This window comes from Pristiophorus japonicus, chromosome 1, assembly GCF_044704955.1.
Source record: "Pristiophorus japonicus isolate sPriJap1 chromosome 1, sPriJap1.hap1, whole genome shotgun sequence".
NCBI classification, from domain to species: domain Eukaryota; kingdom Metazoa; phylum Chordata; class Chondrichthyes; family Pristiophoridae; genus Pristiophorus; species Pristiophorus japonicus.
The window spans coordinates 461,925,478-461,951,151 of record NC_091977.1 but is presented as its reverse complement, the minus strand read 5'-3'; the positions used below and the strand labels follow the sequence as shown (position 1 = coordinate 461,951,151).

At 46.3% G+C, this 25,674-nt stretch overlaps 1 protein-coding gene across 1 annotated transcript in view; it reads left to right on the top strand.

Annotated features, from left to right (window-relative positions):
• The first annotated feature begins 1,993 nt into the window (after positions 1-1,993).
• tmem64 (transmembrane protein 64) overlaps positions 1,994-25,674 on the top strand; it is an 82,011-nt gene continuing 58,330 nt past the window's right edge. Inside the window, exon 1 of the mRNA XM_070893830.1 lies at positions 1,994-3,255. Coding sequence (XP_070749931.1) covers positions 2,554-3,255 — 702 coding nt within the window. The 5' untranslated portion in view covers positions 1,994-2,553. The remainder of the gene's footprint in view (positions 3,256-25,674) is intronic.

Here is a 25,674-nt window from a genome sequence, read left to right as displayed (position 1 = left end):
TCCTTGCTGACAGTAGTATCCTGCGATATGGAAAGTGGTCCACATTGTTCAAGGTCTCGTCATGGATCTTGATAATTGGGGGGCAGTGCTGTGTGGCGGGGCAGTTTGGTAGAGAACCTTTGTCTTATGGATGTTTAATGTAAGGCCCAGACTCGCGTACACTTCGGTGAAGGTGTCAACAATGGTTTGGAGTTCGGCCTCTGAGTGTGCACAAACTCAAGCGTCGTCTGCATACTGTAGTTGAATGATAGAGGTTGGAACAACCTTGAATCTGGACTGGAGGAAACGGAGGTTGAACAGTTTCCCGTTTGTACTGCAGATTAGCTCCACTCCAGTGGGGAACATGTTAAAGGTGAGATGAAGCATTGCAGCAAGGAAGATTGAGAAGAACGTCGGTGCGATGACGTAGCCTTGCGAACTGGTTGTCAGACAGGAAGCAAAGAGTAGGAGTAAATGGGTACTTTTCGGAATGGCAGGCAGTGACTAGTGGGGTACCGCAGGGTTCTGTGCTGGGGCCCCAGCTGTTTACATTGTACATTAATGATTTAGACGAGGGGATTAAATGTAGTATCTCCAAATTTGCGGATGACACTAAGTTGGGTGGCAGTGTGAGCTGCGAGGAGGATGCTATGAGGCTACAGAGTGACTTGGATAGGTTAGGTGAGTGGGCAAATGCGTGGCAGATGAAGTATAATGTGGATAAATGTGAGGTTATCCATTTTGGTGGTAAAAACAGAGAGACAGACTATTATCTGAATGGTGACAGATTAGGAAAAGGGAAGGTGCAACGAGACCTAGGTGTCATGGTACATCAGTCATTGAAGGTTGGCATGCAGGTACAGCAGGCGGTTAAGAAAGCAAATGGCATGTTGGCCTTCATAGCGAGGGGATTTGAGTACAGGGGCAGGGAGGTGTTGCTACAGTTGTACAGGGCCTTGGTGAGGCCACACCTGGAGTATTGTGTACAGTTTTGGTCTCCTAACTTGAGGAAGGACATACTTGCTATTGAGGGAGTGCAGCGAAGATTCACCAGACTGATTCCCGGGATGGTGGGACTGACCTATCAAGAAAGACTGGATCAACTGGGCTTGTATTCACTGGAGTTCAGAAGAGTGAGAGGGGACCTCATAGAAACGTTTAAAATTTTGACGGGTTTGGACAGGTTGGATGCAGGAAGAATGTTCCCAATGTTGGGGAAGTCCAGAACCAGGGGTCACAGTCTAAGGATAAGGGGTAAGCCATTTAGGACCGAGATAAGGAGAAACTTCTTCACCCAGAGAGTGGTGAACCTGTGGAATTCTCTACCACAGGAAGTAGTTGAGGCCAATTCACTAAATATATTCAAAAGGGAGTTAGATGAAGTCCTTACTACTCGGGGGATCAAGGGGTATGGCGTGAAAGCAGGAAGTGGGTACTGAAGTTTCATGTTCAGCCATGAACTCATTGAATGGCGGTGCAGGCTAGAAGGGCTGAATGGCCTGCTCCTGCACCTATTTTCTATGTTTCTATGTTTCTATGACCCTGGTCTGCACTTGTATTGGGTCTGTGGTGGATCCGTTGGTAAGGATCACGGCTTGCATGTCATTGTGGAGCAGGCTTTCTTCTGTGATGTAGCCGTTCTATGATGGGGCCTCGGTTTAATGTCTCATCCGAAAGCCAGCGCCTCCGACAGTACGGCACACCCGCAGTACTGCAGTGGAGTGTCAGCCTAGATTTTTGTGTTTGAGTCTCTTGAGTGGGCTGACAATGTACCCCAAAGCAAAGATAAAATTAAAAAAAACAATCCGGAATCCCATGAAATTAAAACAAAATCTGGTTTATTGTGTTGGGGGTAAAGCAACGGCGTCCGGGGCAGCAGTACAACCTGAGTTTGCCTGCAGTGTCTCTGTAAACAGTGCGCCGCGTCAGTCACGTGCAGCAGCAGCATTGTGCGTGGGTGCGCGCGGCCGCCGAGTAGCAATTGGAGCGGGGCAGCGCCGAGCGGATGGCGGCGGCGGTGGCGTTCGCGACTCAAACCGGGACCCAGCGCGAGGCCGGCTCACCGGCGCTAACGAGTGCTGGGCGGGTAGGCGGCGGCGGCGGAGGTGTGCGCTCTCTCTGCAGCCGGCGGGTTCGGGCGCCTGGCCTCCCGGGGCCCTGTTAGGCAGTCGGTGGGGAGCGAGACAGCGGTTTGTTAGTGTGTGTCCCTCCCCTCTCTAAAATAAGCATGAGACAGGACGTGGCAGTAACCCCCCTCCCCTCCTCCGTCACAGACACCGGGATCATTTAAAAAAAAAACCTTTTTGCAGCCTTTGGGAGCATCCCATCCCTCTAACCCCCTCGGCCGGGAGCCGTTGCTGCAACACTTTTAGCCTCACTCTTTTACTCCGCCCCAGGTCTGCAGCTGCACCGAGTGATGTAGAGTTTCGGCTAAAAGTGAGCGAACCTTTCCGAGTCTCCAAAGGCAAATCGGATTTTTTTTAAACATATTTTTGTTGCACAAGTTCTTGAAGCGAGGATTTTTTTTTTGTGTAAGACTGTTTGGAGAGATTTAATTTCTTTCCCCGGCCAAATATGTGGAACTCTGGCATCGGATGGTTGCCGGTTTTGAGCAAAGTGTTGAAGAAGTTGAATAAAGGTCACTTGGCGTTGAGCCGGGGCTTGCAGAGACCCTGCCCCGACTCGCTGCTGCTGGGCCAGGCGGATGCGGTGGACGCGGCTTCGTACGGCGAGCGAATGCAGGTGAAGCCCGAGCTGAGTCTGCAGCACCAGGGGATGGAGAGCGAGCTGCCCATGCTGGGAGACCCCAAGGCGACGTGTTGTTTGAACGGCTTTTGCCTGAAGAGCTTTTTGCTAGTCTGCCTGCTGACCATCGTCTGTTTCTCGTCGCTGGCGCTGGCGCGGCGCTACCTGAAGGACCTGCTGCTGTGGGTGGAGAGCTTGGACAGCCTGGTCGGGGCACTGCTCTTCGTCGTGGGTTTCATCGCCGTCTCTTTCCCCTGCAGCTGGGGTTACATCGTGCTGAATGTGGCCGCCGGTTACCTGTACGGCTTCGTGCTGGGCTTGGGGTTGGTGGTGATCGGCGTGCTGATCGGGACGTTCATCGCTCACCTGCTTTGCAAGAGGCTGCTGACGGCGTGGGTTTTGGCCAAGGTCCGGGGCAACGAGCAGCTGAGCGCCGTGGTCAGAGTGGTGGAAGGAGGCAGCGGACTGAAGGTGGTGGCTTTGGCCAGACTCACCCCCATTCCTTTCGGACTGCAGAATGCAGTGTTTTCGGTTAGTATCAGTGTTGGAAACGACATGAGGGGCATAATGGGATATTACTTTGACCTGCATCCTCTATTGCAATTGTAAATAGCGTAATTCCAAAGAAAAACTACTGCAAGCTTACTCCATTTATTTTACAACTTGTTGCTCAGGTAACCCATCCAAATCCTGTCACATTGAATATTTCTCCCCTATGTCGACGAAAAGTCTCGCCATCTAATTGGGGATTGAAATCTAAGTAACACTTTTATTTACCATTCGCTTAGCTTAATGAGTGACTATTTTGTATGATATTCTGTTTAGAGTCTGCATACATAAATTATAGTATCACGAGCTGCATTTTGACACTTAATTATGGTACTTATCAGATGATTCCTGTGTTTTTTCTAAAGCTTTTTGATTTCCTATCTTAACAGATCGCTGGTAAGGGAGAGTATTTGCACTTGTTTAATTTCCATAGAGATTTATTGGTGGTTCCTCCAGTCTGGCGATCAGCGCTGCAGTTTGGGGAATGGACTCACAATTATTCAAGTTTAATTAAAAACGTATAACGCTGTTTTTTAAAAAAAAAATAACGCAGTAATGGTTCTGGCCCTAGTTTTCAATAGCCCATAGTCCTTTTCATAACTTTAAATACTGTTGATGAAATCCAACATGATGACCCAGAATCAATGTTAAGTTACTTTTCACCAATTGTCAATGCAGATGACATATTTTAAATGAGACTGAAATGGGGAAAACTTAGATTCATCTTGGACACTATCGCATTCACGCTGTTCTTCTTGAGCATCAGAATACTGTACCTTAAAGTTAATGGCCCGCCTGGTAAAGCATCATTAAAATTGATAATACACACCACTGTCCAAGTATGAACTTAGTGCTAAACTCTAGTATGAGATCACTTCAGGAGGCAGTCTTGCACTCTGCTTTGTTTCCACTCTTTATGCTTTGTTTCCACTGCATATAATTGTAATCAAAATGGAAAATGCTGGAAATACTCAGCAGTTCAGGCAGCATCTGTGGAGAGAGAAATAGTTAATGTTTCAGGTCCTTTCACTATCAGCTCATCAACCAGAAATGTTAACTATTTTTCTCTCTCCACAGATGCTGCCTGAGTATTTCCAGCATTTTTCTACATTTCATTTTTCCAGCATCTGCTGTATTTTGCTTTTTCAGTATAATTGTAGCTTAGTGCGAAGTCACGTTTGGAAAAATTTCTAACAATGGCATTTTTAAAACTTTATTTTGAATGTTAGGACAGAGTCAGCTAACATGAAAATTTAACTGATATTCTGATGTTGGCAAAGAGCACTATCGTCTGGGTAGAAAATGATGTGAAAGTTGGTAATATAATTTGGATCTGCCCATACAGGTATCATCTGAAAGCAGTACCTGTAGTTTAATACCTTTGTGCTTATAGTTTGTGACACATGTGGGTTACACTTTACAGTAAAGGATGAAAATCCCACACTTACAGTATCCTAAATTGAAATTTCTGTGTTTGCTGAGGATTGCCAATTCGTAATACAAAATGTACTACCGATTGGGCCTGCATTGTGTACTCGTTCGGACTAATGGGATACTGAAAGAGACCTTGGAGCAGCGGTACCTATAAAGTGTGTTTATGTCTCCGTTAGTGTTCACAAAAGAAAACATGGCTACTTTTCCAATAGAAGTGGAATTTCTAGGAAGTGATGAGAAAATATTAGTTAGAAAATTGGAAATAAAAATTTACCACACAGGTAATTGGGGAGCTGTTTGAGATTAGTCATATTATGGATTTGTTGGAAATTGGAATAGCTCCTGAGGATTGATAAAGGATGAACATGGTATCAATTGTTTTTAAAAAAGGTATAGAGAGAACCCTGGAGCTATGGGCCACTGATTCTATTTGTAGTAGTAAAGCATTAGAAGGCATTTTGAAGGAGGGAATAATAAAGTACCTAGAGCAATGAGAACTACGAGGGAGTCGGCATGCCTTTACGGGTTGGAAATCATGTTTGACTAATTGTTTTAGTCTCCAGGAGATAACAGACCTAGAGAGTTTAAAAAAAAAAATGAATCAAAAAGGTTAATGGAAAGTTAGCCTTTATCTCCAGGGAATTCGAATACAAAAACGAGAAGTGATGTTTCAGTTGTACGTAGCCTTGATTTAAACCCCATCTGGAGTACTGTGTTCAGTTTGGGCTCTGAACCTTAGAAAAGATATACTGGCCTGGGAGGAGGTACATTACCGTTTCACCAGAATGGTACCAGATTAAAATAGGACCGGTTGCATAAACTTGGTTTGTATTCCCTTGAGATTAGAAGGTTAAGAGGTAATCTAATCAAGGTGTTCAAAATAGTGGAATATTTCTGTGGTCAGTAACACATTGTTTGTGTTCAATATAAATGATTTGGAAATGGGTGCGAAACCAAGTTATCTAGGTTTGCTGCTATGAAATGAATGTGGGCAGGTACTGCAAACACCCAGGAATGTGCAGATCAAATACTAAGGGATTTGCATAGATTGGGGATTAGGCTGACAAGAGACAGATGTAACTTAATAGGAACAAATGTAAGTTGAGACTGGGAAGGAGGGCATGCAATGGAAGTGTAAGATGAACAGTGATAGAATGTAGAACACTACATAGGAGAGGTATTTGTATGCTGATGGCTGGCTTGTTGAAATGAATGGGCTGAAAATTGCGGCCTCGCTTGGTGCGTCCGACGAGGCCTCGCAAGACACATCCTACGCAGCCCCGCAAGAAGGACATCCGCAGGGCACAGATTGTGCTATTTGCCCAGCGAATGTCCTTCAAACTCTTGCGCCTGGTAAAAACAGGCGCATAGTTTACTTTTTTAATTACATTTAATTTCAATTAATTTTAAATATGTGAGATGTTTTATTCATTTATTATGCTGTGTTTTCGGGGTTTATTCTCATTGATGGTAATGGGAACTTGTACAAACGGAGTTCCCATTTTTATCAACGAGAATACTGCATAGTGATTGGTGGTCCAAGCCTCCATGACTCCAGCATGTACGAAAGACATTTCCCCATGCGCTGCACAGCCAATCTAGGCCTCCGACCGGAATCCTACGTTCTTCTGGGACCACCGGGTACTTTCGTAGATTTTTTCGGGTCAGAGATGTTCATACGAAGGAAGCCTCCAACCGCAATTTTCCCCCCCCCATTAATAAAAATTTCCAAAAAATATATATTTTTTCTAAAACATTGAATTACATTCAATTTCAATTAATTTTAAATATGTGAGGGTTCTTTTTTATTTATTGTGTGCTGTTTCTTGTTTTAGGGGTTTTTCTTATTGATACTAATGGGAGCTCGTAAAAACGGAGTTCCCATTATTATAGAAAGAGAAAATAGGTGCAGGAGTAGACCATTCGGCCCTTTGAGCCTGCACCAGCATTCAATATGATCATGGCTGATCATTCACCTCAGTACCCCTTTCCTGCTTTGTCTCCCATACCCCTTGATCCCTTTAGCAGTAAGGGCCATATCTAACTCCCTCTTGAATATATCCAATGAACTGGCATCAACAACTTTCTGCAGCAGGAAATTGCACAGGTTAACAACTCTCTGAGTGAAGAAGTTTCTCCTCATTTCAGCCCTAAATGGCCTACCCCTTATCCTAAGACTGTGTCCCCTGGTTCTGGACAACATCGGGAAAATTCTACCCGCATCTAACCTGTCCTGTCAGAATCTTATATGCTTCTGAGATCCCCTCTCATCCTCCTAAACTCCAATGTATAAAGGCCCAGTTGATCCAGTCTCTCCTCATGTTAGTCCTGCCATCCTGGGAATCAGTCTAGTGAACCTTTGCTGCACTCCCTCAATAGCAAGAAATGCCTTCCTCAGATTAGGAGACCAAAACTGAACAAAATATTCCAGGTGAGGCCTCACCAAGGCACTGTACAACTGCAGTAAGACCTCCCTGCTCCTATACTCAAATCCCCTAGCTATGAAGGCCAACATACCATTTGCTGTCTTCACCGCCTGCTGTACCTGTATGCCAACTTTCAATGTCTCGTTGCACCTTCCCTTTTCCTAATCTGCTATTCAGATAATATTCTGCCTTTGTGTTTTTGCCACCAAAATGGATAACCTCACATTTATCCACATTATACTGCATCTGCCATGCATTTGCCCACTCATCTAACCTGTCCAAGTCATAGAAACATAGAAAATAGGTGCAGGAGTAGGCCATTCGGCCCTTCGAGCCTGCACTGCCATTCAATGAGTTCATGGCAGAACATGCAACTTCAGTACCCCATTCCTGTTTTCTTGCCATACCCCTTGATCTCCAAGTAGTAAGGACGACATCTAACTCCTTTTTGAATATATTTAGTGAATTGGTCTCAACAACTTTCTGTGGTAGAGAATGCCACAGGTTCACCACTCTCTGGGTGAAGAGGTTTTTCCTTATCTCAGTCCGAAATGGCTTACCCCTTACCCTTAGACTGTGACCCCTGGTTCTGGACTTCCCCAACATTGGGAACATTCTTCCTGCATCTAACCTGTCTAAACCCGTCAGAATTTTAAACGTTTCTATGAGATCCCCTCTCATTCTTCTGAACTCCTGTGAATACAAGCCCAGTTGATCCAGTCTTTCTTGATATGTCAGTCCCACCATCCTGGGAATCAGTCTGGTGAACCTTCGCTGCACTCCCTCAATAGCAAGAATGTCCTTTCTCAGATTAAGAGACCAAAACTGTGCACAATATTTAAGGTGTGGCCTCACCAAGGCCCTGTACAACTGTAGTAACACCTCCCTGCCCCTGTACTCAAATCCCCTTGCTATAAAGGCCAACATACCATTTGCTTTCTTAACCACCTGCTGTACCTGCATGCCAACCTTCAATGACTGATGTACCATGACACCCAGGTCTCTTTGCACCTCCCCTTTTCCTAATCTGTCACCATTCAGATAATAGTCTGTCTTCGCGTTTTTGCCCCCAAAATGGATAACTTCACATTTATCCACATTATACTGCATCTGCCATGCATTTGCCCACTCACCTAACCTGTCCAAGTCACCCTGCAGCCTCCTAGCATCCCCCTCACAGCTCACACCGCCACCCAGTTTAGTGTCATCTGCAAACTTGAAGATATTACACTCAATTCCTTCATCCAAATCATGGATGTATGTTGTAAAGAGCTGGGGTCCTAGCACTGAGACACCCCACTAGTCACTGCCTGCCATTCTGAAAAGGACCCGTTTATTCCGACTTTCTGCTTCCTGTCTGTCAACCAGTTCTCTATCCACGTCAGTATATTACCCCCAATACCACGTGCTTTGATTTTGCACACCAATCTCTTGTGTGGGACCTTGTCAAAAGCCTTTTGAAAGTCCAAATACACCACATCCACTGGTTCTCCCTTGTCCACTCTACTAGTTACATCCTCAAAAAATTGCAGAAGATTTGTCAAGCATGATTTCCCCTTCATAAATCCATGCTGACTTGGACCGATCCTGTCACTGCTTTCCAAATGCGCTGCTATTTCATCTTTAACAATTGATTGCAACATTTTCCCCACTACTGATGTCAGGCTAACCGGTCTATAAATACCCGCTTTTTCTCTCCCCTTTTTAAAAAGTGGTGTTACATTAGCTACCCTCCAGTCCATAGGAACTGATCCAGAGTGGATAGACTGTTGGAAAATGATCGCTAATGCATCCACTATTTCTAGGGCCACTTCCTTAAGTACTCTGGGATGCAGACAATCAGGCCCCGGGGATTTATCGGCCTTCAATCCCATTAATTTCCCTAACACAATTTCCCGCCTAATAAGGATATCCTTCAGTTCCTCCCTCTCACTAGACCCTCGGTCCCCTAGTACTTCCGGAAGGCTACTTGTGTTTTCCTTCGTGAAGACAAAACCAAAGTATTTGTTCAACTGGTCTGCCATTTCTTTGTTCCCCATTATAAATTCACCCTGAATCTGACCTACGTTTATCTTCACTAATCTTTTTCTCTTCACATATCGATAGAAACTATTGCAGTCAGTTTTTATGTTCCTGGCAAGCTTCTTCTCGTACTCTATTTTCCCCCTCTTAATTGAACCCTTTGTCCTCCTCTGCTGAATTCTAAATTTCTCCCAGTCCTCAGGTTTGTTGCTTTTTCTGGCCAGTTTATATGCCTCTTCCTTGGATTTCACACTATCCTTAATTTCCCTTGTTAGCCATGGTTGAGCCACCTTCCCCGTTTTATGTTTACTCCAGACAGGGATGTACAATTGCTGAAGTTCATCCATGTGATCTTTAAATGTTTGCCATTGCCTATCCACAGTCAACCCTTTAAGTATCGTTTGCCAGTCTATTCTAGCCAATTCACGCCTCAAAGCATCGAAGTTACCTTTCCTTAAGTTCAGGACCCTAGTTTCTGAATTAACTGTGTCACTCTCCATCTTAATAAAGAATTCTACCATGTTATGGTCACTCTTCCCTAAGGGGCCTCGCACAACTAATTAGTCCTTTCTCATTACACATCATTACACTAGGATGGCCAGCTCCCTAGTTGGTTCCTCGACATATTGGTCTAGAAAACCATCATTAATACACTCCAGGAAATCCTCCTCCACCGCATTGCTACAAGTTTGGTTAGCCCAATCAATATGTAGATTAAAGTCACCCATGATAACTGCTGTACCTTTATTGCATGCATCCCTAATTTCTTGTTTGATGCTGTCCCCAACCTTACTACGACTGTTTGGTGGTCTGTACACAACTCCCACTAGCGTTTCTGCCCCTTGGTATTCCGTAGCTCCACCCATACCGATTCCACATCATCTAAGCTACTGCCCTTTCTTACTATTGCATTAATTTCCTCTTTAACCAGCAATGACACCCTGCCTCCTTTTCCTTTCTGTCTATCCTTCCTAAATGTTGAATACCCTGGATGTTGAGTTCCCAGCCTTGGTCAACCTGGAGCCATGTCTCCGTGATGCCAATTACATCATACCCGTTAACTGCTCTCTGTGCAGTTAATTCATCCACCTTATTCCGAATACTCCTCGCATTGAGGCACAGAGCCTTCAGGCTTGTCTTTCTAATGCATTTTGCCCTTTTAGAATTTTGGTGCAAAGTGGCCCTTTTTGCTTTTTGCCTTGGGTTTCTCTGCCCTCCACTTTTACTTTTCTTCTTTCTATCTTTTGCTTCTGCCCCCATTCTACGTCCCTCTGTCTCCCTGCATAGGTTCCCATCCCCCTGCCATATTAGTTTAACTTCTCCCCAACAGCACTAGCAAACACTCCCCATCGGACATTGGTTCCGGTCCAGACCGTCCGGTTTGTACTGGTCCCACCTCCTCCACAACCGGTTCTAATGTCCCAGGAATTTGAATCCCTCCCTTTTGCACCACTCCTCAAGCCACGTATTCATCTGAGCTATCCTGCGATTCCTACTCCGACTAGCACGTGGCACTGGTAGCAATCCTGAGATTACTACTTTTGAGGTCCTACTTTTTAATTTAGCTCCTAGCTCCCTAAATTTGTCTTGTAGGACCTCATCCCATTTTTTACCTATATTATTGGTACCTATATGCACCACGACAACTGGCTGTTCAACCGCCCTTTTCAAAATGCCCTGCACCTGATCCGAGCCATCCTTGACCCTTGAACTGGGGAGGCAACATACCATCATGGAGTCTCGGTTGCGGCCGCAGAAACGTCTTATCTATTCCCCTTACAATTGAATTCCCTATCACTATAGCTCTCCCACTCTTTTTCCTGCCCTCCTGTGCAGCAGAGCCACCCACGGTGCCATGAACTTGGCTGCTGCTGCTCTCCCCTGATGAGTCATCCCCCTCAACAGTACCCAAAGCGGTGTATCTGTTTTGCAGGGGGATGACCGCAGGGGATCTGTGCACTACCTTCCTTGCACTGCTCTTCCTGTTGGTCATCCATTCTCTATCTGGCTGTGTACCCTTTACCTGTGGTAAGACCAACTCACGAAACGTGCTATTCATGTTATTCTCAGCATTGTGGATGCTCCAGACTTCTTCATCCCGCAGCTCCAGGGCCGCAACGCAGTCCGTCAGGAGCTGCAGGCGGATGCACTTCCCGCACACGTAGTCGTCAGGGACACCGGAAGCGTCCCTGACTTCCCACATAGTAGAGGAGGAGCATAACACGTGTCCGAGCTGACCTGCTATGACTTAACCCTTAGATAAATTTAAATGGGCAACAACAATGCTAAAGGTTACTTACTGATATAGAAAAGCAAAAGAAAAACTACTTGCCAATCACTTACCCCCTTGACTGTGATGTCACCTTTCGATTTCTTTCTACTTTTTTGCCTTCTCTCGCAGCTGCAGCTGCACCAGCTGGTCTTTATCGGCCGCTTCGCTGTCCCCGAACTCCCGCCTCTCTGACTGCCGCCGCCTCCTCTCTGACTGCCGCTGGGCCTGTCTCGGCGGTTCCGCTGTCCCCGAACTCCCGCCTCTCTGACTGCCGCTGGGCCTTTATAGGCCGCTCCGCTGTCCCCGAACTCCCACCTCTCTGACTGCCGCCACTTCTCTGACTGCCGCTGGGCCTTTATAGGCCGCTCCGCTGTCCCCGAACTCCCGCCTCTCTGACTGCCGCTGGGCCTTTATAGGCCGCTCCGCTGTCCCCGAACTCCCGCCTCTCTGACTGCCGCTGGGCCTTTATAGGCCGCTCCGCTGTCCCTGAACTCCTGCCCCTCTATCAGTGAGAATACTCGACAGTGATTGGTGGTACAGGACGTGTGATTCCAGCATATGCGTTTGTATGTGGAAGACAGATCCCCTACGCTGTGCAGCGAATGAAGGCCTCTGACTGGAATCCTACGTTCCTCTGGGAATACCAGGTATTTTTGTAGATTTTTGGGGGGGGTCTGAGGCCTTCGTCCGAAGGAAGCCTCCAACCACAACTTTCGGCCCATTGGAATAATATGTATCTGCAGTAAAGAAGCCAAATTTGATCTTGGGTTGTTTAGCCTGAAGAATGCATTACAAGGCCCAAAGACAATAGTGGAACTTGTGAAGAATACTAGTTCAATTTCTACAGAGATGGTCTCTGTAGTTAACAACAATGTAGTACAGTGGGGACATCCAGGCTGTGAAGAAAGTACTGAGGACGGCAACAAAGCTGATGATTAGAGTTTAAGCACATGAGCTGAATGGAGAGACGTAGGTAATTCGCTATATTTGCACTAGAGAAAAGAAAGCTAATTTATTGGAGTTTTGTTACGCTGAACCTAATAACTGTAACTAGAGAACACATACTGGATCTTGGAAGAGGAAAAGTGAACACATCACATATTCAACTACCCTATAGACGGTTATCAATTTGTGAAACAGATGGCCTAGAGAAATAGTAGAATTAGAAGTTGATGGCAGATTCAAGAGGATACAGGGTAGTTTGTTTTGGCAAAATAAACAATTAAGGCGTACAAGACAGTTCAGTGGATTTATTCTAACTTTTAAGACCAGCAAGATGGTCTCCAGTGGCCATTCTAATATTCTGCTTCTGCAGTACCAAAGCGGTAAATTAAAAACAGCACGAGGAAGCTTTCTTTTCATTGTAAAAACAAGTCAAAACTTTTAAATTACTTAAGTCTCTGACATGTAGTCATAAAGTAGCTTGGTTGTCACTGCAAACAATATTAATGCAACATTTACAGCTGTTCCACAAAAAAAAATTGGTAGGAGTTATAAATGAATAGTAAAATGTTTTGTAGGCCAAGTTTGAAGCAGTCATTCCAACAAAAAAATGGGTATCAGCATTACTTGAATCATACATTCCTTTTTTTTTTACTTGGCATGGAATCGAATCTGCTTTGTGGACATCTTGAATATGCACTGTGTGCTGCTCTGTGATGTGCTGTTACATTAAAATGAGTTGTATTTTCAGTCAGATCCTGAAACTGGGAACACTTGAGAGAGCAAGTTTGCAAACGGTGAATATCTTCCAGCAAATTATAAAGCAATCCTACAGGGAGCAGTGATTTACAAAACAGCTTGCTGAGAACAGGTGTCAAGTACCTGGGGATTAATGTAAGCTGAATAGAGAAGAAATTGAACCTATGAGTTACGCTTTTCAGATGGAAAGATAGGTTCTCTGCCTCCATCATTGCAGGACTGCATAAACGTTTGTCTCAATATTGTGTGTTTATCTTTAAAATTATGTAGAGTTGAATGACCCCAATGTATGTCTATTTATTTTGGAAATTTACTAATCTGTTCAGAGATTTTATAAGCAAAAGTAAAGCATGGATTGGCATTGTGAAGCTTAAAAGTAAAAACTATTGGAGCCTAGCAATAAAGTGTACTGTAGATTTCAATATAAAGCAATATTGTAGTGTGTACAAAAATAAAATACTGCCGATGTTGGAAATCTGAAATAGAGAAAATGCTGGAAATACTCAGTCGGTCAAGCAGCATCTGTGCAGCGAGAAACCATTAACATTTCAGGTTGATGATTTTTCATCATTTATTACCTAAAAGCTCTGTTGAAAGGCCATCGACCTGAAGTGTTAACTCTGTTTCTCTCTCCACAGCTGCAGCCTCACCTGAGTATTTCCAACATTTCCTTAGTGTAATGTATACTCGCATCCATTGTTTTTCATCTGAAATAGATTGTCCATCCCTTATCCACATTAAATTTCACCTTTCACCTGCTTGGTCATTTTGATAACCTTCCAGTAGCTTCCTATATCCCTAGGCCTTTTATAATTCTCCTCACTGCTAGATGTTTGAGGACATGGGCAAAATACTGCCAGTTCCAAAACATAGAAAATAGGTGCAGGAGCAGGCCATTCGGCCCTTCGAGCCTGCACCACCATTTAATATGATCATGCAACTTCAGTACCCCATCCTGCCTTCTCTCCGTACCTCCTGATCCCTTTAGCAGTAAGGATCACGTCTAACTCCCTTTTGAAAATATCCAACGAACTGGACTCACCAACCTTCTGTGAATTCCATAGGTTCACAATTCTCCAGGTGAAAAAGTTTCTCCTCATCTCGGTCGTATATGGCTTACCCCTTATCCCTTAACTGTGACCCCTGGTTCTGGACTTCCTCAACATCGGGAACAGTCTTCCTGCATCTAACCTGTCCAATCCCGTCAGAATTTTATATATTTCTATGAGATCCCCTCTCATTCTTCTAAATTCCAGTGAATATAAGCCGAGTCGATCCAGTCTTTCTTCATATGTCAGTCCTGTCATCCCGTGAATCAGTCTGGTGAACCTTTGTTGCACTCCCTCAATAGCAAGAATGTTCTTCCTCAGATTAAGAAAACTGCACACAATACTCAAGGTCTCACCAAGGCCCTGTACAACTGCAGCAAGACCTCCCTACTCCTATACTCAAATCTTCTCGCTATGAAGGCCAACATGCCATTTTGCTTTCTTAACTGCCTGTTGTGCCTGCGGATATATACTACTTTCAATGACTGATGTACCATGACACCCAGGTCTCGTTGCACCTCCGCTTTTACTAATCTGTCACCATTCAGATAATCTGCCTTCCTGTTTTAGCCCCCAAAGAGTATAACCTCGCACTTATCCACATTATACTGCATCTGCCATGCAGTTGCCCACTCACCTAATCTGTCCAAGTCACCCTGCAGCCTCTTAGCATCCTCCTCACAGCTTACACTGCCACCCAGCTTGGTGTCCTCTGCAAACTTGGAGATATTACATTCAATTCCTTCACCGAAATCATTAATATATATTGTAAATAGCTGGTATCTCAGCACTGAACCTTGCGGTACCCCACTAGTCACAGCCTGCCATTCTGAAAAGGATCCGTTTATTCCCACTCTTTTGCTTCCTGTCTGCCAACCAGTTCTCTATCCACATCAATACATTATCCCCAGTCCCATGCGCCTTAATTTTGCACACCAATCTCTTGTGTGGGACCTTGTCAAAAGCCTTTTGAAAGTCCAAATACATCGCATTCACTGGTTCTCCCTTGTCCACTCTATTAGTTACATCCTCAAAAAAAATTCTAGAAGATTTGTCAAGCATGATTTCCCTTTCATAAATCCATGCTAACTTGGACTGATCCTGTCACTGATTTCGAAATGCACTGCTATTACATCTTTAGTAATTGATTCCAGCATTTTCCCCACTACTGATGTCAGGCTAACTGATCTATAATTCCCTGTTTTCTCTCTCCCTTTTGTAAAAAGTGAGGTTACATTAGCTACGCTCCAATCCATAGGAACTGATCCAGAATCCATGGAATGTTGGAAAATGATGACCAATGCATCTACTATTTCTAGGGCCAGTGGTTAACATAGTATACAACCATAATTTCAAAGAAGGATTGATCATTCAGAAGGGAAAAAGCTGATTATTGATATAGGAGAGTGATATGTCCTTACTATACAGTATAAATGCACATGAGGCCCATACTTGAGAGAAGGTCACTCTGTGACCAGTTACCTTTATTACCAAGACCTCAAGTGATGAAGATGGGTGGAGTTTCCCCTTTTATACCTGAAAGTCCAGGTTAGGAGTGTCTCCCACAAGTTCACCCCCTTGTGGTCAATGTTCTCAAGGTGTACAACTTAGGTCAGCTTATACATGGGTTACAATGATAGTTGAATACATGACAGTACCTTCCCCGCCCCACCTTCCCCGTCCCCCCCTCCCCCCACCAAAGTCTTGTTGGGATCACAGGTTAAGTCTCTCTGGTGGTTTACGCTCCCTTGTAAGAGCGCCTGAGTTGGGGCTTCGATTGTTGGGTGCTGGCCTGAGTGTCTGCTGTTTGTGGTGTCTCAGGCCTATCCGGACTGCCCACAGTGACTGGGCTCTCCTTCACTTGGTTCCGGTGTTCGGTCACCTGTGGTGGAGTAAACTCTACGTCATGTTCTTCCTCTGCTTCTTCTATGGGGTTGCCGAACCTCCTTTTAGTTTGATCCACATGTTTGCGGCAGATTTGTCCATTGGAAAGTTTAACTACCAAAGCCCTATTCCCCTTTTTGGCAATCACAGTGCCTGCAAGCCATTTGGGCCCTGCAGCGTAATTAAGGACAAAAACAGGGTCATTGACATCAATACATCGCGCCCTCGCATTCCTGTCATGATAGTCACATTGTGACTGACGCCTGCTCTCAACAATTTATTTCGTAGTAGGGTGTATAGGGGATAACCTGGTTTTGAGCGTCCTTTTCATTAGCAGCTCTGCGGGTGGAACCCCTGTGAGCGAGTGTGGTCGGGATCTATTGGCCAACAGGAGGCGTGACAAACGGCTTTGTAGGGAACCCCCTTGGATTCTGAGCATCCCCTGTTTGATTATCTGCACTGCTTGTTCCGCCTGGCCGTTTGAGGCCAGCTTGAACGGTTCCGTTCTGACATGGTTGATTCCATTGCCTGCCATGAAGTCCTGGAATTCAGTGCTTGTGAAGCAAGGGCCATTGTCACTGACCAAGACATCCGGTAGATCATGGACGGCGAACATTGCCCGTAGACTTTCTACCGTGGCAGAGGATGTGCTTGAATTTAAAATAGCACACTCAATCCATTTGGAGCAGGCATCTACTACAACCAAAAACATTTTTCCCATGAAAGGACCTGCGTAGTCCACATGGATGCGTGACCATGGCTTGGCGGGCCAGGGGCTAAGGGGGGCTTCCCTGGGTGCTTTGCCCAGCTGAGCACAAGTGTTGAACCTTCGAACACAAAGTTCCAGGTCTGCATCTATCCCTGGTCACCAAACGTGACCTGGCAATTGCCTTCATCATGACAATGCCCGGGTGCTCATTGTGAAGTTCTCTGATAAACACCTCTCTGTCCCTCTAGGGCATGACTACTCGGTTTCCCCACAGTACGCAATCGGCCTGAATCGAGAGTTCATCTTTGCGCCTATGAAACGGTTTAAATTCCTCAGGGCATGCCCCATACGTGGCTGCCCAATCCCCATTCAGGACACATTTCTTAACTAAAGACAGTAGCGGGTCTTTATTTGTCCAGACTTTGATCTGACGGGCTGTCACGGGTGAGCCGTCGCTTTCGAAAGCTTCAACAGCCATGACCATCTCAGCATCATGCTCAGTTGCCCCCTCAGTGGTGGCTAGCGGGAGCCTGCTGAGTGCATCGGCGCAGTTTTCAGTGCCCGGTCTGTGCCGAATTGTGTAGTCAAAGGCGGCTAACCTCAGTGCCCACCTCTGTATGCAGGCCGATGCATTCGCATTTATGGCCTTGTTGGCCAAAAGGGACGTTAGGGGTTTGTGATCTGTCTCCAGCTCAAATTTCCTGCCAAACAGGTACTGATGCATTTTTTTTTTACTGCATGTACGCATGCTAGCGCTTCCTTTTCTACCATCCCGTAGCCCCTTTCTGCCTGGGACAGACTTCTGGAGGCATAAGCTACCGGCTGTAACTGACCATTGGCATTCACATGCTGCAACACACACCCGACCCCATAGGACGACGCATCGCACGTTAGAACAAGTTTCTTACATGGGTCATATTACATTAACCGTTTGTTAGAGCACGCAACTTGTTATGCCCCATCAAAAGCCCTTTCATGGCTGTTCCCCCAGACCCAATCGCGACGTTTGCGTAGGAGCACGTGTGGCGGCTCTAACAGCGTGCTCAATTTGGGAAGAAAGTTACCAAAATAGTTCAGGAGCCCCAGGAACGAACGCAGCTCCATCGTGTTACGGGGTCTGGGTGCTCTCAGGATCGCTTCCATTTTGGACGCAGTGGGTCTGATCCCGTCTGCTGCTACCCTCCTCCCCAGGAATTCTACCTCTGGAGCTAAGAAGATGCACTTCACCTTTTTCAGTTGCAGCCCTACCCGGTCCAGTCTGCGTAGCACCTCCTTCAGGTTGTGGAGATGTTCTTCAGTATCGCGACCCGTGATGAGGATGTCGTCTTGAAAAAACCACCGTCCTTGGAATCGACTTGAGGCTTTCCATATTTTGCTGAAAGATCGCGGCGGCCTAACGAATCCCGAACGGACATCTGTTATACTCAAGCAACTCCTGTGTGTTGTGATGGTGGTCAGCTTCTTCGACTCACTCGCCAGCTCCTGGGTCATGTAAGCTGAGGTCAGGTCCAATTTTGAAAAAAGTTTTCCACCGCAAAGTCGCAAAGAGGTCCTCTGCTCTCGGTAGCGGGTACTGGTCTTGGAGTGACACCCAATTGATGGTGGCCTTGTAATCGCCACATATCCTGACCGACCCATCCGCCTTGAGCACCGGCACGGTCGGGCTCGCCCAGTCACTGAATTCGACTGGCGAGATGATGCCTTCCCTCAGCAGGCGGTCCAATTTGCATTCTATCTTTTCCCGCATCACGTACGGCACCGCTCTGGCCTTGTGGTGTACTGGCCTGGCGTCCAGGTTTATGTGAATCACTAACTTGGCCCCCATGAAAGTGCCGATGCCGGGTTGAAACAATGAGTCAAATTTGTCCAGGACCTGTGAGCATGATACTCGCTCCACAGAAGAAATTGCTTTGACATCGCCCCATTTCCAGTTCATGTCAGCAAGCCAACTCCTCCCCAGCAGTACGGGACCGTCCCCCGGGACAATCCAGAGTGGCAACCTGTTCTCTGAATCTTTGTGGTTCACGACTACCATGGCGCTGCCTAGCACCGGAATGATCTCCTTTGTATATGTCCGTAGCAGTGCGTCAATCGGCAATAATTTTGGCCTCCTGGCCTTGGACACCCACAACCTTTCGAACTGTTTGATACTCATCAGGGACTAGCTGGCCCCCGTGTCTAGCTCCCTTAATACTGGGATGCCATTGAGGAGCACTTTCATCATTATCGGTGGCATCCTGGTATATGAACTGTATATGTGCTCCACATGAACTCGCTGAACTTCAGCTTCCAGCGATTTCCCCCAGTATTCACTTGGCCTCGTAGGGCTTACATTGGGCCCGTGCTCCTCGTAAATTACCTGGCTGCAGGCTTCCTGCACATACGCGCCAAGTGACCGCTGGCGTTGCAGTTTCTGCAGGTATATTGCTGATACCTGCAAGCTCTGGCTGGGTGTTTGCCTCCACACCTCCAGCATGAGCTGGAAGCCCCGTTGTTGGAAGCAAAAAATCCATTACCAGTCGATCGTCTCTGACTGTCTCTGTAACTGTCCTTATGCGTACCATTAACAGGTGTTGATGGCCCCATTACTAGCAGCATTGTCCATTGCGATGGCATGAATCGCCGTTCAGCTAGCCATTGCCTCTGTTGAATTCCCCCTTTGGGTTCAACTACATGCTGAGGCATGTCCGATTGCCCTTGTCTGCCTAGAGAACTGTGTGCCGCATTAGCAATGTTGACTCCCTGGTCATTTGCCGCATTTGAACCAAGATTTTTGTCATACATCATTCTGGTCTCTTCCTCCCCTGAGATAAATGTCTGGGCTATCAGAGCCGCCGCTTCCAAGGTCAAGTCTTTGGTCTCAATCAGTTTCCTGAAAACCCCAGCGTGCCCGATGCCCTCAATTTAAAAAAAAAAGTCTCGCCACATCTCCGCTCTGCATGCATCTGTGAACTTACATAGGCTCGCCAGTCGTCGGAGATCTGCCATGAAGTCAGGAACGCTTTGCCCTTCTCGCCGCCGGTGCGTGTAAAACCGGTGTTTCGCCATGTGCATGCTGCTTGCCGGTTTAAGGTGTTCCCCAATCAACTTACTGAGCTCTTCGAACGTCTTGTCCGCCAGCTTCACTGGCGCTCGAAGGTCCTTCATCAGGGAGTACGGTCTGGATCCACAAACCGTCAGGAGATGAGCCCTGCGTTTGTCGGCTGAATCCTGTCCCAACCATTCCTTAGTGACAAAACTTTGCTGTAGTCTCTCAATAAAGTCGTCCCAGTCATCACCAACACAGTACCTCTCTTCTGTGCTGCTAGTGGCCATGCTCGCATGGTTTAATTTCCATCCTCGTCGCCAATGATATGTCCTTACTATACAGTATAAATGCACACGAGGTCCATACTTGAGAGAAGGTTACTCGGTGACCAGTTACCTTTATTACCAAGACTTCAAGTGATGAAGGTGGGTGGAGTTTCCCCTTTTATACCTGAAAGCCCAGGTTAGGAGTGTCTCCCACAAGTTCACCCTCTTGTGGTCAATGTTCTCAAGGTGTACAACTTAGGTCAGCCTATACATGGGTTACAATGATAGTTGAATACATGATAGAGAGGATACTTGAAAAACAGTTTAAAAGAATCTAAGCTGAAGTGTACAGAAATGCCAGGTTGAATTTCCTACCCTGGAAAGTAGTGAACCCAGAAATTCCAGCAGCATAAGGTTAGAGAGAGGTTGAACAAATGAGTACAGTTACCAAAATGCTGCTGCAAGGGGGAGGTACATATGTTAATTTGCTTCAACAACAACATGTATTTATATCATCATCATAGGCAGTCCCTCGAAATCGAGGAAGACTTGCTTCCACTCTAAAAGTGAGTTCTCGGGTGAATTACAGTCTCTGTCACAGGTGGGGCAGACAGTCGTTGACGGAATGGGTGGGTGGGGAGTCAGGTTTGCCGCACGCTCCTTCGCTTGGTTTTTGCATGCTCTCGGCGACGAGACTCGAGGTGCTCAGCGTCCTCCCAGATGCTCTTCCTCCACTTAGGGCGGTCTTGGGCCAGGGATTCCCAGGTGCCGGTGAGGATGTTGCACTTAATCAAGGAGGCTTTGAGGGTATCCTTGAAATGTTTTCTCTGCCCACCTAGGGCTCGCTTGCCGTGTAGGAGTTCCAGGTAGAGCGCTTGCTTTGGGAGTCTTGTGTCGAGCATGTGGATGATGTGGCCCGCCCACCGGAGCTGGTCGAGTGTGGTCAGTGCTTTGATGCTAGGGATGTTGGCCTGATCGAGAACACTGCCGTTGGTGTGTCTATCCTCCCAGTGGATTTGCAGGATATTGCGGAGGCAGCGCTGATGGTGTATTTATATGATGCCTTTAACAGTAGAACGTCCCAAGGCGCTTCACAGGAGCACTGAGATTAAAAAAACATTGACACCGAGCCGCATAAGTAGCTTTTAGCGCAGGTGATCCAAATCTTGGTTAAAGAGGTAGGTTTTAAGGAACGTCTTGAAGTAGGAAAGAGAGGCGGAGAGGTTAAGGCTTCAGGAGTGAACAGTCTTGACATAGAACTGTAGTGTGTTGCAACTGGGAGATATTTTAAAAAACATTAACGTGCGCAGGGAATACTGCTAGTTAAACCCAAACTCAACAGAAAGAGAAGAAAAAGTGAAGTCAATGCTACTTGCATATTGTATGGTTGGAAAGATTGTGGCTCTATTTGGCTCAGTGATAGAGCAACTTGTTGGATGTAGTTTGTGTGGCTAAAATAATAGTGCTGCCAGAATAAGCAAGGTGCTTCGTTAATGGCAGTTAAATGGGGAAATAGGTAATGGTGAGAATGAGATCTAATTGAAATGAAGATAAATAATTTAGTTGGAGCTGTGGGATGAATGTTATACTGTGTCTATGCTTACTTTAAGCTTGCTTCAAATTCTGTTGATTTGAATTTTTTGAGCATTAATTGCTTCATGAGCTGTTTTATCAACATTGCTTAATTCAATATTTTTGATGATGGAAAGCAAATGCATGATAAAGCAGTGAATCTGCTGCTGCTAAAACTGATGCTTTTATATTTAAGGGAAAAATCTAATGTCTGTAAAGGTTAAGTGTTCATTGTTACTTTTAAGAATTAATTTCAATTTATTTTAAAATGCTCTAGTCTTTTTTAAACTGTTAACAAGAAAATTGGAAACATGCCAATTTTGGCCAAGTTTTGTGTGCATTTGGAGCCTCCATGTAACTGCAGAATGGAGCTGTTGATTCCCGTAGTCTGAAAATACTATTTTTGTGAACTTTCCAAATTGGCATCTGATAGAGGAGCTGTGTACTTAAATTTTTCCCTAACTTAACATTTTTTAAACTAATGGTATTGATGGAATGCTTACCTATGGCTATTTTCCAGCAGGATCTACATTTTAACAACTTTTTAACTTTTTTTAAGTTACTGTGATGTGCTTAACTGTAGCTGGGGTAGCCTAGTCAATTAGTGTCCTTCTGATCCTGGAAATGCTGGGGAATGATGACGTCAATTTAAGAAAAAAATTACTGTGTGTGTGTGTGTATATATAGGCAGAAACACCTGGCGATCTACTAATTAAGAGTGTCCAGGATTTTTCGAGAGATGCTTGTGTTCAGACATATAATTCTGTCAAGCATATAATTAAACTGAGTGAATTGGTTAAATTTAGTATCGGTAAGCTATAATTATAAAGTACAATTAGTACATACTTTAATCCTGCTACATTTTTTTATCTGCCCCATTTTTTGCTACAATGCAGATGGTTCAAAGCAAGTGTGGCAACCCAGAGGTCGTGAGTTCAAATCCCACCATGTCAGTTGTAAAATTGAATTCAATAAATCTTAAATTTGTAGACTGACACCTTGAAAAAGATAATCAAAGCTGCCAAATTGTTGCCAAAAATATCACTGGTCTATCAGGAAAGGGAGCATCACCGCCCCCCCCCCCCCCCCCCCCCCCCCACCAACTTCACATTGGTTTGGCCTACATGTGACTCTAGTCCCACATTGTGATTGACACTTAGTGCACTATGGTGGACTAGTCAGTCATTCACTTGCGAGCAATCACTACAGAACAGTGAGCAGAGAATTAATGGATAGACCTATTGGCAATGACCTAGTTTTTACATCAGAACAAGACTCTGGCAGTCCAAGCCCGGTTGTTCCTGCAAAGGCCTCCTTGCTAACATCTTGGTACTGGTGCCCTGGTTGGGAGAGCTGTCCCACAGACTCATTAAACAGCCTGATAGACATGAATCAGAGAGTATACTTATATCAGCTGATATTCCAGCACTCCATCGCCATCTCTGAATATGTCCTGTCTCATTGGCAGGATAGGCCCAAAAAGGTGGGACACAATGGTATACAATTGGCTGAGCTAGGCTTTGCGAGTCCATAGCATAGACTCCAGACCCCAAGAAGTCTCGTGTCTTCAGGTCAAGGATACTTGCTGATTAGCACCTACCACTCCTTTTCTCCTCCCACCCTCGCCCCCCCCCCCCCAGTCCCCAAAGAATAAATCAGTACTCCTTCATGTTAAATACTACTTTGAGAAAGCAAGAAGATATAATTTGTTCTGGGTGCTGATTCCAATATTCATCTTCTCAGGGTAACTGATGGAATTTAAAAAAAATCAGCATTGCCAACATTGCACACATCCCAAGAGTAATGTTTTTTTAAATCAGGATTTTGTGTTAATAGAACTGACATGTCACTTCTGCTGTGCTGCAAAGTTTATTGGCACAGAAATTGTACTGCAACTATGCAACATGTTGAACAGATCATTTTGGTCTATTCAGCAGTGGTGACATTTCTGCGGATTATTAACTGTTATTGAGGTGGTACGTTTGCATTTCATTTGAGGTGAACTAAGTTGGGCAGGTTAGATATCTTCAGTGGTAATCCTGACTGGTGGTGAGACATAGGGCTCAAGTTTCGGACCCCCACTAGAACGGCGCACATCGGAGAGGCCTGCCTAATTTATAGAACAGAAATTGCTCCAAATACTTAACTCACGATTCTCTAATATCTGTAGGCCCATTTCCAGCTCGGCACAGCACGAGCTGCTGGGGGTGGAGCTACAGCCCTGCGCCAAAAACAGTGCTGGCAGCTGCGCGTGTGCGCAGTGGAGGCTGCGTGCGTGCGCAGTAGCTCCTGGCCCTCCCAGCGAGTCCTATTTCCGGGCGCCGACCCTATCCCTGGCCGAAGGATGTTGCCCTTATCCCGGGCCGAGTGGCCTGACTGCCCTTACCTCTTCCGCAGCGGCCCACCCGGCGGCATCTGGGGGCAGGCCCCGCCCGAAGTACTCGTCGGCAACGGGGCCCGGCTGGCATCTCGCTGGGGGCGGGCCCAGCCCGAAGTCCTCGTCGGCAACGGGGCCCGGCTGGCATCTCGCTGGGGGCGGGCCCCGCCCGAAGTCCTCGTCGGCGGCGGCGCCCGGCTGGCATCTCGCTGGGGGCGGGCCCAGCCCGAAGTCCTCGGCGGCGGCGGGGCCTGCCCGAAGGCCTTGGCGGTGGGCATCTGCTGGGAGCGAGCCCCGCCCGAAGTGCCGTACTCGTCAGCGGCGGGGCCTGCCCGAAGTCCTGGGTGGCGGTCCGGCATCTGCTGGGGACGGGTTCTGCCCGAAGTCCTCGGCGGCGGCGGGGTGCGCCCGCCTGGCATCTGCTGGGGTGGCCCCGTCCCAGAAGGCTATTGGAGGTCTCCCAGTACTGCAGTAGGTGAGTAGAAACTTGTAATTTTTTATTGATATTTTTATTTTTTCATTTATTGGTTGATTTATTGATTTATTTATCATTTATTATTGATGGCTCTATTTGTAAAAGTGAAGTGTTTAATGCTTGTAAAATCCCTTAACTTCACTCTAACTTCCCTTCTGCCGCCCCCCAATCTCGTTCCCTGCGCCTAATTTTTAAACTGTAGGCAAGGTTTTTCTGAGCGTACAAAAATCCACATTTACTCCATTCTAAATTAGTTTGGAATAAGTTTTCGCTGCCTAAACTTGCAAAACAAGCGTAAGTGGCTGGTAACGCCCCCTTTTGGAAAAAAAACCCTGTAAAACGAAACTATTCTAACTCTCAACAATTGGAGCAAACTGAATGCCGAGAATTGCAATTTCTAAGATACTCCATTCTAAACTAGTTGCTCCAAAAAAATAGGAGCAACTTGAGCCCCCAAAATGAGCAGTATTGAACTTCATTTTGAACGTTATTTTTCTGAGTTGGTTTCTTGCCTTATTAATCTGTCAGCACTGAGAATGAAAAGATTTGGACAAGGTTATTTCAATTAAGGACCCAGTTATTTGCACTGTGTGTCTGGCTGATTGGCTCTCCATTATCACATGACCTGATTGCTCATTGGTCCCCTTGGAGCCAAACCCAGAAGTTTCTCTGGAGTGTGTAAATGGAACTGTCCAGCCCAAGTTGAGTGACATTGCAAAGTGTAATTTGAGCCATTCTGACTTCAGAACTCCCCTTCAAGCAGTCAGAGAGGATAGAGCTCCACAAACCCAGCTAAAGCCTCCCAAATCTCTGACCCGAGCCCAAGTGCATACCTCCCTGAGCCGAAGCCCCTGACACCCCCAGCCCACGTTCCTCCGCCCATTTCCCCCCCCCACCCTCCAGCCCGCCTTCCTCCGCCCATTCCCCGACCCCCCGCCTGCCTGCGCCCCTCCCCCCCCCCCCCCCCCCCGTCGTGACTTCTGGATTTAATCTACTCCAATGATGTCCCTCCTAACACATGCATTTTCTCGCCTCCCTTCCCCCCTCGCTCTCCCCCCCCCATCCCACGATCTTGCTCTCCCCCCTGCCCCCCCCGTCTGTCTCGATCTCCCCCCTGCCCCCAGTCTGTCTCGCTCTCCCCCCTGCCCCCCCCCCCCCCCCCCCCCCCCGTCTGTCTCGCTCGACC